Source organism: Trichoplax adhaerens, genomic scaffold (assembly GCF_000150275.1).
Source record: "Trichoplax adhaerens TRIADscaffold_32 genomic scaffold, whole genome shotgun sequence".
In the NCBI taxonomy this organism is placed as follows: Eukaryota; Metazoa; Placozoa; class Uniplacotomia; order Trichoplacea; family Trichoplacidae; genus Trichoplax; species Trichoplax adhaerens.
The window spans coordinates 96,790-113,255 of NW_002060972.1; the positions used below are offsets into that span (position 1 = coordinate 96,790).

Genomic DNA, 16,466 nt, shown 5'->3' on the forward strand with positions numbered 1-16,466 from the left:
TTTGCAAGAAAGAGAGCAGGTGCAGTATTTGGTTGTCTAAAACGACTCGATATTATGTGCATTGATGATTCCATCTCGTAGATAATACTGGTCTAAATACCTAGTTTACTCTTTATTTTCGATTTCATTGCCATAGATTTTAAACATGATTAAGTAATGCTTATTGAACATCGTAAAATATTAGTCATAAACCAGCAGCAATAGTACAATATCAAAATAAGATCAACGATTTAGTATCAGAGTACCATTTTATTAATTTCATATGTAACATTTTTGGGTCAAAAATCTTTTGATTCTAAAGCTCAGCTTTATTTTGGCATTGACTGATATTATTGACCCCTTTACACTCACGATTTATTTTGACTTAGAACTGGGAGAACTATAATGAACTGGTTGGGCTCCTAAAACAACAGCAAGTCTGGTTTGGTGCAAATAGCGTGATACAAATAATCCTATGGGTGGACATGACAAGTAGTTGGATGAAAGAAAGAGCTTTACAGTTAGCAGTCGAAAATACGCAAGATTCGAAACACAACTTATCCTATTGGACCATAGCAGAGTAAGCTGCAATTAGACGATGACAGAAATTCTATTATATTTCTTTCCCGCATTCATTTCTTTGGTATTGAATTGGCAATAGGTGCTCGACAAGTATAATAAATCCATATACATACGATGAATGCAGAGAGTTTGGTAGGTGCAAAATGGACTTTAATTTATCAATTTCGAATCCAGCCTTTGGACAATGCCGAATCATTGGCACCGAAAACTGCTGGAAAAAAAATTGCCAGATTGTGGTAGGTTAACAATTTCTAATATACTACTATCAATCTAAAATTTTATTAGTTGAGGAAAGTTATAATCGAGTACCTTGATTAAGCCAGCGTTTTTCAAACCTATTTTCTGATCCCATCTAAATTGTTCAATAGCAAGTTGAAAGAATTTGCATTTAATTAATTTTTTTAAAATCATCTGATATCGAGTTAAGGTTAAGGATTGGATATCACACCTTATTTAATGTTTTATCGATAGATCAAAGACTATGAAACTCTAGATCTTGTGCTCCGAATATCTCCACCGGAAATTTCTATTGAAAGTATTGAAATCGCAGCTGATGGTTGCACTGTGGCCTTTAAGGATGTCATGGAGGTAGGTGTTCTAAAGTTTTAGTAAGATAAACTATAAATAATTATAGCCTTCCTTTTGTGAATAAAAGGTAGTTTTTAAAGGTATCTATAGAGTCAGTGATTACATCAAATGATAGTAAAGAATAGGAAATCACATGTTTATTCTTATAATTTCAAAATTCTGCCAATAATCGTCGAATTAAAGGAAAGTCTACACTCATTCATAATTATATTTATAATTCAGCTAGTCTTGAGAAAGCAGCTGTTCCTATTACCGTACAATATCACCCAAAAATATTCTAAAAGCTCATTATCCTTTTATTTCAATTGAAACAAGCCCTTTATTAATATACTTCTAATTAGACCTGGATTATTTACAATATTGATAAAAATGAAAGAATGAACTTTGTCGAAAACGATGAGCAAGAAGATGCGGATGATAGATTCTATTCCTTACAATTTTTTACTATGAAATGCGAAAATTCGTTAATCATGACACTTAATCAAAACAGGCTTGGACTCAGGGTAAGTAGTTTGCAGGAATAAGATAGGGTAGTTTAAATTAATTACGAAATAATCAAGTATTAGGTCTTAATTTGATCTATATATATGTTAATAGATTTGGAAAATTGAAAACGATCAAATACTGCCTACCATTAAGCAAATATCAAGTAAATACCAGATAGAATCTTGTCGATGGATAATGGCACCAAATCGTAAGCAAATTTTATTGTGGTACAGAAAATTTGATTATAATGGGGACCCGAAGCATAGACCCAAAGATAGACAAAACTGGATTAATGAAAGTCAGATTGAGGTAAGTAATGACTCGCTAAATTGAATACTTAAACTTAAATTTGTACTCTAAGATTGGGTAATGCAGTGAATGTTGGTGATGATTGCATCTTTAGCTTTGGGATTTGGAAACGTGGTCTATTCAGCGATCGTTGAAAATGCCTGCTTTCGTTTTCAGAAATGCTGGTGGCTATATTGCTACTAACGATTTTGAGCATGGATTATCACTGTACTGCATTAACTATATAAACAGGAATACCGAATTTATAATTTCGGCATATGGTAGATTTGGACTTGATGATGGCACGATGGGTCTAATTAAATTGGAAGATGACATCAATGCCAGTCAAAACTTGATTGAATTTTCAAATCGATTTCAGATCATATTACATGAAAACCAATACATTAAGAATATTTCTGTATCGGACGATCATCAATTCATCGCTATTGACTTTTCTAGGGAAGATGTAGGGGTTAGTTTAACACTATATTACCTCCCTCACATGTTCATTTACTAGTATCTATAAAAATTAAATCAGAACTATTCTACCTTACAGGAATATGAACTATTAACATCTGGTAACTATCAGTTTTATACCTATTTGCTACAGGTACTTGTACTCAGGATAATAGAGGATCAGGTCAGATATTATGCAAAAGTTAAACCGTCAGTCATAAGTAAGTCCATATTTATTCCTGGCAAGAATCGGTTGCTTGTCCATGATTACTGGGATAAGCATTGTCTGTATGAATATAATTTACAAGGTAAGTTATGAGCGTAGTCAGACAAACCAAAATGAATTGTCATGGCTAAATTTGTGATAATTACTCAATGTAATGAATGAAATCAAAGGTCATAACATCCATTGGCAAGATATTCAAGATAGCAATTCAAACCTGAAATATATTGCACTAAAGGACGGCACTAAGACTACTGTCAAGGTTTTGGATGTATGCATGGCTTACGTAAATTCTATCCCAGTTGTAGCTGTACTGAATTTGGATATCAACGATAGTTACCAACTTGAGGTAAATTATTGCCCTGTGCAAGTCCATCCAATTTTTCATTGTTTGTATTTAAAATATTAATTTATAAAATTTAAACAGGTGTACTGTCATCAAGTGCTCTCTTCTACAAGTATATATCATCATCGGCTTAAACAACAATGTCATCGATGTTTCCTATATAATGATTTACGCTCAGCCATAGTGGTACGGATAATAGATGGGGAGTCCAATATCGTCGTTACAGAGGTAGCTATGGTAAATGCCTCTTACAAGATAGATTTAAAATAGCAGTTCATGTTTTCGGCATTTAAGCTACATTTTAATTTGTCCACTGATCCATTTTCATGGTAGACATCAAGCCGGATTAATTAAATATCAACACTCGTATAGAATATTACAATTACTAATCTATTAATATTGTCGTTTTCAACATGTCATTCGTACAGGTCGCCTATTTTCTAGATGCGGATCATGTTGAAGAACCTAGAGAGCTTCTGAATTATAGTATACCAAAAGAATGTGTTGGCTCATATAAGATTACCTCGCGACACAGAAAGACGGATAACGTATTAATTTTCATTATTCATTCTGAGGTATAAATTAGTTTAAAATTTTATGAAATGATTTGATTTGTTTCCTTATTTGCTAGAATAATTCATTTACTGCCTAATAATATAATTGAACCAGAAATGAGCCGATATTCTACTTTCATTAGTTTTAATCCTTTTCACTCTTATAGATCTGTTTGGAGGAATATGGCATGTTGATAATTATAATAACCATAAATCTTAAGACTGGAAAGAAAATAATTTATGAACAAGATGATATGTATAGACATATAAGCCAAATATACGCTGATGACTGTTATCTATACACTTATCAAGAGAAAGATACTCTGGATAAAGAAAATTTATGCAATGTTAAAGTAATTAACGTTATTCTAACACTCATTTTATTCCATATCAGTTTTAATTCAATCTCTAACAGAAATACAATTCAGGCTTAGTGCATCATATCTAAACTTACAGCTTTCAAATAGCAAACTCTTTTGAATTTAGTTTACAACATAATGTGCTATTAAATAAGATTGTAGCAGGTAGCAACTGATACGATAATTCGATTAACTACCTAAAAATTTAATTTATTTCAGTGTTACAAGTTTGGGGATGGTAAACAACAAACGCAGCTGATTAAGACATATCCATACGATGTCCAAAATGGATCGGTCTTTAAAATTAGTGTAGATTCAAATCAACTCGTTTATAGTCCTGTAATTACATACTCAAGAAAGTATAAGAAAAAAGATCTCTTTATTGAAATATATGGAGAGACAAAGGCCGATGCAATTGTATGTCATAATTTTGTATGTTGCTCTACATGAACAAAATAGGATTCGAAATACAACATTTAATTCATAATGAACAATTTAAGACGTATTTTTCCTTGAATAATTACATGTGCATTAAATTCAATTGTTCACAGGTAAATCATTGGTACTCCAGTTACATAATCTTTTTACTAGAAAACGGGGATCATGCAGCGGTAAGGAAATGATGATAACTTAACGCTATCGTTTATTATTGTGATAGATTAAGTTGTTGTTAATATTTATAGATACTTAACAAGCATGGTGAAGTAATCATGAAAATGTATAAAAATAGCAAGATTAAAGTGGATCCTGAAGCAATAATCTTCAATAATGAAAACTTATGGTCAAACAAGCATTTCCTTGCTTATTATCGTAGCCTTTCCAGTTTGCATTTTTATGATTCTAAAACCTTACAGCTACAAATGACTTTACCCTTTCCTCACTTTGAAATTATGGATATGCAATGGAATTGTCAGAAATCTTCTTTTATTGTTAGCAATCGATGCGATAACTATTACTGCTTTATTAAGCGAATTGAATAAGATTAACAATTTCAGTGCCTATTCTCTTCTACTGTATATTGAAAATAAATTCAAGGAGATTGAATGGCTGAAATTCAAACGTTTATGAAGGCGATAACTACGATTTCATTTAATTTATACTGCATGGTTTATCTTGAAAATATTACAACTGTACTTCGAATTTGAGGCTGAGCAAAAGGATATGCGATTCAGGTTAAGCATTTTTTAACTGAATAAATTAATATGTATCATTATATTTGCTGGACGAGTGGTCGACTGCTGACAAATAGTATCGATACATTATTGCAACACTATACCATTTTCTTCATGATCACGTTGATTATTTATTTCTGCAATATTAAATTATTAAATTAGAGTATTCTGCTTGATTAAAACGAATTTCAGTACTTAGCTAGACTTGTATTAGTTATTGTGATAGAATTATTGAAAAACGTAACTATTTATACCATTGAATCATTTAAAAATCTACAATGGATGATCGGCAAGAGTATAAAACTACAAGCACTTAGTGCTTCAAGTCTAATTTAGTCGCTTTCTAGTTCATACTCTAAGCTATTTTAAAATATATGGGATATCCAGATATGCGTTTATATTAAAACATAGAAAGTAATAAGTTCTAAGCATATTATTTCTACTGATCACTGTATTTAGGGTCAGATGTAAGTTAGTCCTCCTATGATCGATTTCCAATGATAATCGAAGATCGATACTATAAATAATTGGTTTAGTAATCATTATGGAAGTTGACATATCTTTTTGGACATTACGATTCTGTACTACTTCCTTCTTCGAATAATATAGCGTTGAATAGGAGCTGTGAGAAAACTATAGACCATAAAAGATAGGTATAATAAAGATTAGATAATACATATAATTTAGTAGAAGAAATAGCCACAGAGATTAAAATGATAAGGAATTGGTGATCTAAATCTTGCTGCCAAACTTCAGCTTCATGAATTTATTGTTTCATACAGTAGACTTTAAATCTCTGCATTTCATACTGAATTGTAAGCAATGTTTAAAATAACATCCATTGCATCTTTCAAATACCGTTAAACTGGCTTTCGCCAATTCTGCTGCGTATCCATGCATTTGCTGAGTACATCTACTATTTGAAGAATACTAATAGTAACATATCGGCAATTAGCATACCGGAAGTTGTACGGCCGGCAGTTTTCGATAGGCAGTTGTCATACATACAAATTACGATTAATTATTAAATGTATATTGTCACTTGCATCTGAAATTAAATAATTTTTTTATGTAATAATAGAAATAGCGCTATGTTAGTTCAGTCGCGCGATCGTTGTTGAGCTAAGCTGATTGAATTTAGATTTGTTGCGTCGCTAGCCTAGAATTGCTTACCTAGCTGGTAGGTGAAGCTGCGAGCCTAGGGCCGAGCCTGATTGGCTCTAAAAGGCCCAATGACTAATCAGAAGGACGAAAACAAGAGATAGCTAGCAGCGGCAAAAGCTTATAGTAAAATGATAATAAATGATAGTTCCCGTATGGAAATTTGTCTGTAAGAAACTTATTCAAAACATGTTAACAAATAGATCAGACCCGAATAGTATAAAAAGGGTCTTTAAGAGAGCTAAGGCAGCCTCTCAGTTTTGCTACATCAAGAGTACGAGACAGTGTTCTACGATAGATTATAGACTATTTTTATTGCTAATACCTAAGAACCTTTTATTAGTGTCATAAAGTTATTTTTATCCAATGGCGTTCAATCTCGATATTACTGTGAACAGTAGTAAAAGATTAGGTTAGGAGTAACAATTATGACAATGTACTTTACCTATTTTGCAGCCAATTTACTGCATTGTTACGTCACACCTTAAGTTGCTTTTTGTTATCTTATATAAATTTAAATTTAACTAGTTCTAGCTTTCTACTTTCTACTTTCGCTTCCTTATGGGCTAGTATCATCATCAGGCAAAAGTCAAACGTAGAATTTAGAAATATTACGGCAAAGGTGAATACGGCAGTCTTCCTCTTGACCATTTTAAACTTAATTTCATTTATCCTACAAACTGGATGTAATAATCCTTTCCATTCTTATTGACTATTTTATCTCGAACCTTAATAGCAGAAGGCTATAGAATTTATTATTAATTAAAAAAATCAAAGATTTTTATCAATTGATAAGCGAGGAACCAACAGGTACAAATAAACAATGTTATCCACTGAAAGGATTTTTGTAATCTGAACTAACCAAATCCTTCTTACACTCAACTTCTTGTATTTTTATTTTACGTGTAAAGAGTGGGCGATTAAATCAGGTAAATGCCGTTAAATTATTCCGCAAAGATAATCCAATAATTTTATTTTTTGCGGTCATTTTATCATCATAATATTATGAAGGTTAATATTGTATTGCTTCCTCACAGTATTTTATTCCTCTCTAATGAACAAAGTAGTTCTTCTAATATAATCAATTTTAAGCTTTATAATTCAATCTAACTTTCTATACTACTAAAGTTTGAATTAATGAAAGGAATCTAATTAAACACGTATAAAAGTAATATGCATAACGGTAAATCTGTGGCTAAAAGTAAAATTTACACATGAGATTCTTCAACTTTAAGGATTACGCTAAAAAAGTGATTTAAAAATAATACGGCGGTAATTCATGCCTTCATTTACAAACTTGTTGATTGTTAATCTTTCTGATGGTGGTCTCATTGAAGTGAAGTAGTATTATATTGCATTACCACTAACACCTAATAGTGACTTTATTGAAATAAAATAATTTAATTTTGCTATGCACGCTTCTATCATTTTTGCATGATACCTTAACCTATAAGAGTATTCTCTATAATGATGCACATTTATTTTGATTCTCCTTTTACTTAAGCCAAACTATGATTTTATATAAAAATATCTGGTATCAGCTTGAGATAACATTGCGATAGAAACACCAAGTTTCAGTCTCTACTGAAACACCCTAACACAGTGAATAAGTGACAGAATAATACATAGGTCATAGTATGAGAAAATTTGTTAAGTCGTGCTTTTAATATCATTCCAATTTTCTGAAATTAGCATCTATTTCAGGTCGATTTCTAGTTTCAGTGATTGCATATGGATATAAAATTTTGAATGATTTCGTTTTCTATCTTGGATATTTCTCAATTTAGGATCATGATTAGGGCTTTCATTTTATAAAATGGTTTTAAGTAAACACATCATCGATGTCATTGAGCAAGAATATCCTATTATAATTGGTGATATTCCATTGCTAGATATTTTGTACAATCTACGAAGCAAAGGCATAATTTCTGATGAGGAAGTCGATATACTCAAAGTTCGTGACCTGAATAATAAAGCTAGAATCTACGAATTTTTGAAAATTTTGAAAACTAGGCGCGACGACGATTTCTATGAATTCTGTTCCTTACTCAAGGAAAGTCCAGTACGCCATATATCAGAGATTGGCCAAAAATTAGAGATTCAAGTCAAGAATTCGAAAAAAAATGGTAATTCGATCAATATTCAATTGCGATGGAATATGCAGCATTCGTTCTTATAGATTCCGTTCTCATGCTGAGTCTATCAGAGATATTGTATCTAACTCACCTTTATTCACTATAGGATTCTTAGGCACTACTCAGCTGGTGCTAAATGAAGAAACAATTGGTAATTCTATTTGATATAATTTTTGTCTTTAGATTCAAAATAAATTTGAGTTTTATTGAAATATCTTTAAAAATATTCCAATGATATTTAACGGCATATTGTATACAAATTCAGAACATCCAGCAATTCAAATTCAAGGAAATGGAAACCAATGCCAAGCTAAAAAAAGTAATTATGATTGCACTTTAAAAAGAGAAGTTATAAAAGATGCATAGCTTGAACCTTGTTTTAAGAAATCCTTAACTCAGATTTCTCTTAACTTTATTACTAATTATTAAGAATGGAAATTATCTATTAGAATTTAAAACGAAGAAGAACTCTATTGCTTTTCTTTTCATATTCAAAGGGTAGATAATATAAAATTCATTTTTTTACGATTAGAAAAATTGATTTCAAGTCCCATCCGCTCCATAACAAATAAATTGTTCGGCAAAATGGCTTCACCACTTACACCATCGCCTTCAACCGGTATATTTTCTTGTGTTCTAAAGTTTTATTGGATATTGAACTGGCTTTTATTTACAGTATGAGTTCATGCTTCTCTAGCTGTTTCTTAGTTTTGAATTATAGCTACGTAGATTTTTTCCTTTCTTCATTAATATAATGATAAAGCAATTATAGAAACATTAATAAGGATAACTCTAATTTTACTTTATTAGAAATTCCACTTCGAAATCTTCCTCCAACACCAACTAGTCACTATGTTGTCAGAAAAGAAATTATAGATATTATTTGCGATCAATTGAAGATCATCGATAAATCATCTGGACATATATTAGTTCATGGTATGGCTGGCAGCGGTAAAACAATTTCTGTTTGCCAGTCCGTAAAGCAAGCTGCCAATATGGGCTGGTTTAAATCGAATGGTTATTACTGGATAAAAATTGGTAAATTATTAATTATCAATAAATTCTTTTAAAACTGTGATAAAATATCGGCATAATTTCCTTTAAATATTATTTTTAACTATAAATATAGAGAGTATGCAAAAGTAAAATAAATAAATAGAAATCGTTGGTAGTTGAAATTAAAAATTTTCGAATTACATTGCACGACTTATGTATGACGGATAGCTAGATTGGAGGTGATAATTTAGTATTTAAGTCTTAATTTCATTTAATACATGTAGGAAATATCACAAACAGCGAATTATTCAATCAACTCAAGATATTAGGTATTAGCCTTGGGATGGAATGGAAACCATATATTCAATCAGCCGGAGAAATTTGCGCTGGTCTCAGCAATTACTTAAAAGGTTATTATCAGCCTTCATTACGAATAATCTATTTTGAACGTGTTATATGTACCGTGTTCAAATAAAATTTTCATTACCGTCCTACATTTCTTAAAGCAAACAGCCGAATATCCGACACACTTTTCATTTTCGATGATATCTGGATAGAGGATCACTATCAATATTTAACCTTCGCTAAAAAGTCAATTGCCACTTCACGATTTCTATTTTCTGAAATTGAGCTCAATCATTACTGCATCCATTTGCCGGTTCGCTTTCGCTTACTGATATAGTTATTAATTATTTATTGCTATATGATATTATTAAAACAATACGACAGCTGATATTTTAATTAGTAGCATGATCTGTGTACTTTCATTCAAGATTTGTATATGTTATACCTGAAGAGGATTTAGATAAATATGATACAGCTCTAGCCATTCTATCAGTTTTCCTTTCCTTAATTTGCCAATAATTAATTCGCTTTATATGTTATAAGTTATGAATATTGACCACAACTGATATTTTATTCCTTAAAATTTACTATTTGCAGTTTGACTTAATGCTTAATTCTATCATTATTTAGTATCAAACATTTTGTTAACATGAGCATTACTCATTTTATATTCTGCATAAAATATAGGAGAAGTTAACTTATGATGAAGCTATAGAGTTACTAGCGTTACATCGAAATGATCATGACGCTCAGATTCTACGCAATAATGAAGTAGTCAAAAATGTCATAGAGAGTTGTGCAGGCTTACCATTAGCGATCAACTTGATTGGAGGTTTGCAATTGCAGGCAGATGAAGCATGGAAGGAAGCAATGGCTATCATAGCCGATAAATCTATGCAAATTCAATTAGCGAATTACAGTTTTAATTTATACGGAACATTAGAATTAAGTGCTAATTCATTAAAAAACGGGAAAAAAGAATTATTTCAAGATCTAGCTGTATTTAAGCCAGCAGATATTCCTACAGAAGCGATTTCAACCTTATGGAATCTCAGCCATCAGAAAACCAACAGTATCTTAATGGAAATGAATAATAAATCATTATTAAGATACATTACAGGAGCCAGGTGAGTGCAATTTCTATAGTATTGGTTGTTGCATTCATGTTAGAATGAAATGAAATTACTTAAGCCACATTTAAAGGGCTGTCAATATTGCTAATATTTGTAAAAATTTAACATCTCAATACTTCTTAAAACTAATTTAAAGAATTAAAATAATACTTGCAAGTATCCTAAAATCCGTTGCGCAATATTATTTTACTTTCCGTTGGTAAGCTATTGCTTTACTTTATAAGCTTTTTTAATGCATAAGAAGTTCTTAGGAAGCGGTTCTAATATTTTCGAAGGGCTGATACTAAGCATGAAATAAAAGGAAATTTTTACATTTTTTAAATCGATCTTTCCATTCAAATCAAATATCTTTTATTATTAATTGATCGCCACTCTATGCTTATTGTTTCATGAATAAGTGTATACTTTCAATAGTATCCTATAAATGTGGTGAATATTATTAATAAGCGTCACTGTCAACGAATTCAAACGATTTTGATATCTGATACTGTTACTTGTATAGCCTGAACTTCCTTACAATCTCTATATTTGTAGTCTTAATCGATTCCATGTTGTCCATTTTTCAAGGTGTTACTGCAATATACATGACTTAATGATTGACTACCTACACCGAAGAATAAATGCGCAGACATCCAATCAGGATGGTCTTCGAAATCTAAATAACAAATTAATTGATGGTTACCGTACCAAATGTAATGGCGAATGGAGTACCATTCCTGACGATGGATATTTTTATCAAAACATTATTCACCATGCTATTGTAGCTGAAAACGATGAATACCTGGAAAATTTTATGACTGATTTAAATTGGATGACAAGAAAAATTAGATCAGACAAGACAATCTATAAGCTTGCCTGCGATTTAGGAAATTACATCAATTACAAGCAAAAAAAAGAGGTCCTAGTATGTTGTCGAATCAATTAAGTATTTTTATGAAATTATTATCTTGTTATCATTTTCCATTAGCTAGTATAGTAAATGCTACAGGAAAAGCTAATATTTTATCCATTAATTGCAACTATTAGTAAAAGCTAAATAATTTACAGGCAAATTTTTCTGGATATCTAAAGATAATTATAATAAATTTATTGTACGGAATTATTTTCGTATCGATGTGCGAGTGAATAAGATATCTGAAATAAATTTTAGATTCATTGTAAAAGCCCATTAAATTTTCTAGAAATTGATATAATTTGATTGCTACTACATAAATTGCTTTCTAAGCACCAATTTAATGTAGTTTTATACGTTACTAATGTGAGTGTTCTGTTATGTTAAAATTTGAAAACTCAAGAACGGAAAGGATTTTAATGGACTACTTATGTTCCTGAAACAGCAACAAGCGTGGCTGGAGGCAAATGATGCTGATGTAATACAACTTCTTTTATGGTTCGATATGACAGACAGCAGAACGAGGCAAAGAGCTATACAGTTGGCTCGAAGTGCAGGAAATCATAGCAGCAACTTCATTCATTGGACAATAGCATCGTAAGTATTTTAGACCTTATTTTTAAAACTGCTAGACAGAAACTGCATTGTTCAATCTTCAAATTTTGGTTTACTGGACTATCAACAGCTATTCAACTACTGCTACAATCGAATACACTTATGATGCATGTAAAGGATTTGGTAAAAATGAATGGGATGACCATATTTCACTTTCGAGACCTCAATTCGATCATTTACGAATCATTGTTACTGAAAATAATAAGACTCCAGACTGCGAAATTTTGGTACGTTAGTAGGACTGTATACAGCGATTGCATACATTAGCAAAATTAAAATATCGATATGTCCCGTGGTTTCTTTAGAAATAGTAGTACTAAATTATTTCGTAGCTATAAAATTTCAGTTTTTGTGTTGAGATTAAGTTAATGCTAAACTTACTAATAAATTTGTGTTAGTGTACGGAAATGAGTACAATTAATTAAATAGTTACAGATTGTAGCATACGGGTTCTTAACCCTTCTATCACTGTATTGCTTATATAAAACTACAGTAATTAGCTGAAATCACTACACAGCTATAAACCAAAAAAGTCTTACTTTTAATTTCCGAACTTCCGTAAGTGTGCACGCTCACCAGTATAACAAATACTAATATCTGGCATCGTTTTAGTCCGTCAATGAAATAATATGACTCTATAATTATTTTTAAATTAATCGCCGCGATAGATGTTATAGAAACGTTATGCCCATTACAAACATTACCAAATTGAAGCCATTTATTTTTAATGCAGTACTAAATAACATTATAGTAAACGATTTTTACAATCAACAATGGCAACTCATCAATAGGAAATGATGAATTACGAAGGAATCAAGAAGTGTTATTATAATTTTAGACTACTGATATAAAGCACGCCACTGATATGAAATAATTCAAAGACTGTACCATAATTTGCTGAATAATTCTCTTAATAGATCAAAGACTATGAAAGATGCAATATTATAAATCGGATCCGTCCTCCAGAACCTACCATGTGCATTACAAGGATTCAAATTTCAGCAGACGGTTATTCTGCGGCTTTTCAAATTTTCTATGAGGTAATTCATAAGTATACTCAATCTGATTTCATATCCCAGTGACAAAAGCATTTACTTAATGTATAATAGCTAGTATTCGATTATATGAAGGTTGATCTAGTATCTGTTATTCTATGCTTCTAATAAATGGCCGAGATTTGCCGTTAACCTAAATTGATAATTTCACTAATTCTATAAATGTAAATAATAGTAAGCATTCATTTACTCTTAATTTAAAATGCCTTCTTTTATTGCTATAATGGTGCATTCAGTCAATCTGAAAGAGATTAAAATTTGAAATATACTTTATAAACAGCAGTCATTTTTCTCGCGCAGCTTTAAACGAATTTATCCATGCATTTATTTCTTAGGAATGGATTGTCTATAATATTGACAAGAAAGAGCAAATAAACTTCATCAATAGCGATGAACGGGAACAATATCGAAATATATTTTCGTCATTGCAGTTCTGTCCGGTGATAGACAAAAGTTACGTGATCATGACACTTTCCTACGACCATCGCAGAGTTAAAGTAAGCACATTAGTTATCTTGAATTAGATTTATTAGTATAACTCGGAAGACGAATAGATTAAAATCTTTGTTCTATTTAGCAATGATACTTACATGCACCTTTAGATTTGGGAGATTAAAGGCAGTCAAATACTTCCTGCTAACAAAGAAATATCATGCGATTATGAGATACATACTTGCCGATGGATAATGGCGCAAAACACTAGCCAAATCTTATTATGGTGGAGAAAATATAATCGGTTCTATCAAGAAAGTAAACTTACGGAATCAGAAAAGTACATGAATAAATGTCAAGTTGAAGTAAGTTACAGCAGTATTTATCAAATGCAATGTGGACGCAATTTATACAATATGTTTAATAGATATTGAATATTTTTCGGTATATAAATTAATTCAATGTATAGATCTGGAGTTTGGATCCATGGTTATGCCAGATGTCAGTAACCTTGCCGACCATCGTCTACAATAAAACTACTTCTGATAATTATCTTGCTACAGCTGATATTGAAAATGGGCTGGCATTGCAATACATTAACTACATTAATAATAATGGTGCATTTATAATTTTGGTGTACTCCTTCGATGGAAAATACTCTAATTATAGTAGTGTAGTCGGCTTATTAAAAGTAGAAGACATTCTCGATGTCAATACCTACATCAATGAATTTTCAAAACATTTTCAGCCAATATTTTACCCTACTGAATGTATTAGAAATATCTTTGTATCAGATAATCAGCAATTCATCGCTATCAGTGATAAAAATACCGATGGGGTTAGTTTATGACTCTGTTATTCCCTTAATCGCTAATCTTTGTAAAATAGAGCAGTGGTATTTACCGTCAGATGCATACGTATTGGTCATCGCACAACTAAAATTCGTTAACATGCATAGGTGATCGTTCTCGCTGTTACGAAGGGTCGCGTCCAATCTTATGCAATACTAAATCCATCAGACTATAATCAAGCTACATTTATCCCTGGTACAAGTCGATTACTTGTTTATGACTGCCGAATAAAGCAGAGAATATATGAGTATAACTTACAAGGTACGTTATTACGATATCAGTGTATGTGTAGGCAAAATGAAATTTTTAATTATAGTCACACCACCTTCATTCTTTGTCATTGGGTGGACCAAGGCCATAACATTCACTGGCAAGATATAGGTTTCGCTAAAAGAGTTGAGAAATATGGCGACTTAAGTCATCGCCCAAAGAATAACGTAAAGATAATAGACTTAAGTATGGCTCACATTAACAACATTGCAGTTGCAGCTATGTTGACTAAGGATGACAGTGATAAATGCAAACTGCAGGTATATACATATTATCACCCTATAAACTATACAGTCTTATCACATTATATTTTTCTTATTCAACAATATTTGATACAATTTAATTTTTTTCTAAACATGAGTAGGTATACGATTATGAAGTAAAGAAGCGCAGAAGGAAGCTTCTGTACTCTATGAAGAACGACTATCAACGGTGTTTTTTATACGATGATTTTCAATCGGCTATCGTTATATGCTTTAAAGGTGATGAATCCAAGACTATTATCACGGAGGTAAATTCGACATTCGAAATATTATACCGATTATAGAGCATAGCCAATATACTGATTATAACTATGCAGAGTAATTGGTCAGTGATTTCTATGTTAGTCTACGAGCTCTACGTTACTGCTCTGCAGAGTGTTAATTTAATACAAACACAATCAATATTTGATAGATAGATAACTTTCTAAGAATGGAAGATGGTCCGTTGCACAGGGAATTGCTAAATTACAGTCGACCACAATGTACCAATCTACTTGGAATAGAATCGAGATATAGAAATATAGATAATACACTAATTTTTGTCATAGAATTTGAGGTATGCTACCGCTGATGATATTTTATAAGCTCTGTTATATCTTCCTCATTAAAATGAAATACGAAGCTAAGAATTTTATGAATCATATACTTAATTATTTCTACTAGAATGATGACGGTTACAAGTCTATGATAATAATATCGATAGACCTCGCAACTGCAGATAACTTGATTTATAAATCAGCCTGGAAACCTGAGAGCCCAAGAAAAATTTACATGGATGATAATTATCTTTATCTATGGCAGACAGAAAAACATCATGACGATGATAGATATATTGACAGCATTAAGGTAATCAAAATTATTTCTGGAGCGATATCATATTATAATCAAGGTTCTGTTCAATTCATGTAACAAACGACTTCTCGACTAAATGCGATATTCAATTTCTGATTTAAATTTTCTTGTAGCATAGTAGCTTATATTAATCTTTCGCATCTTTATTGTCTTATCTGATACTAACAAGTACAAATACATTTCATTAATAAATTCTGTATCTAAATAAATTTACTTTTAGTGCTACAAATTTGGAGGCAATAAACAGCAAACCCAATTACTACAAATGGATCTATTTGATAAGAAGAAAGGATTAATATGTAAAGTAAATATAAATGCTAATGGAAACGGTAGAGATCCTTTGATTAAATATTCGCCGAAATATAAGGAGGAAGATTTCTTCATTGCAATTTGGGGAGAAAAAGATACCAACCTAATTGTATGTCTTATTTGA

General features: G+C 31.3%; 3 protein-coding genes across 3 annotated transcripts; all 3 read left to right on the forward strand.

The window, feature by feature from the left end:
• Positions 1-704: 704 nt before the first annotated feature.
• TRIADDRAFT_61941 (uncharacterized protein) lies at positions 705-4,841 on the forward strand (the record flags this gene model as incomplete). The annotated part of the gene is made up of 12 exons (XM_002117872.1): positions 705-797; positions 1,033-1,149; positions 1,491-1,652; positions 1,747-1,944; positions 2,039-2,395; positions 2,480-2,687; positions 2,776-2,951; positions 3,377-3,523; positions 3,670-3,855; positions 4,081-4,278; positions 4,413-4,472; positions 4,545-4,841. 12 exons carry the CDS (start codon positions 705-707, stop codon positions 4,839-4,841), a joined length of 2,199 nt encoding a protein of 732 aa, XP_002117908.1.
• A 3,169-nt stretch (positions 4,842-8,010) lies between these two features.
• TRIADDRAFT_61942 (uncharacterized protein) lies at positions 8,011-8,494 on the forward strand (the record flags this gene model as incomplete). The annotated part of the gene is made up of 2 exons (XM_002117873.1): positions 8,011-8,320; positions 8,436-8,494. 2 exons carry the CDS (start codon positions 8,011-8,013, stop codon positions 8,492-8,494), a joined length of 369 nt encoding a protein of 122 aa, XP_002117909.1.
• Positions 8,495-8,914: 420 nt separating this feature from the next.
• Positions 8,915-16,466, forward strand: TRIADDRAFT_61943 (uncharacterized protein; the record flags this gene model as incomplete). Its single annotated transcript, XM_002117874.1, has 18 exons — positions 8,915-8,948; positions 9,140-9,367; positions 9,610-9,735; positions 9,883-9,983; positions 10,358-10,797; positions 11,371-11,707; positions 12,141-12,292; positions 12,381-12,537; positions 13,228-13,350; positions 13,701-13,862; positions 13,968-14,162; positions 14,267-14,635; positions 14,756-14,909; positions 15,003-15,178; positions 15,283-15,429; positions 15,594-15,737; positions 15,845-16,027; positions 16,254-16,466. 18 exons carry the CDS (start codon positions 8,915-8,917, stop codon positions 16,464-16,466), a joined length of 3,441 nt encoding a protein of 1,146 aa, XP_002117910.1.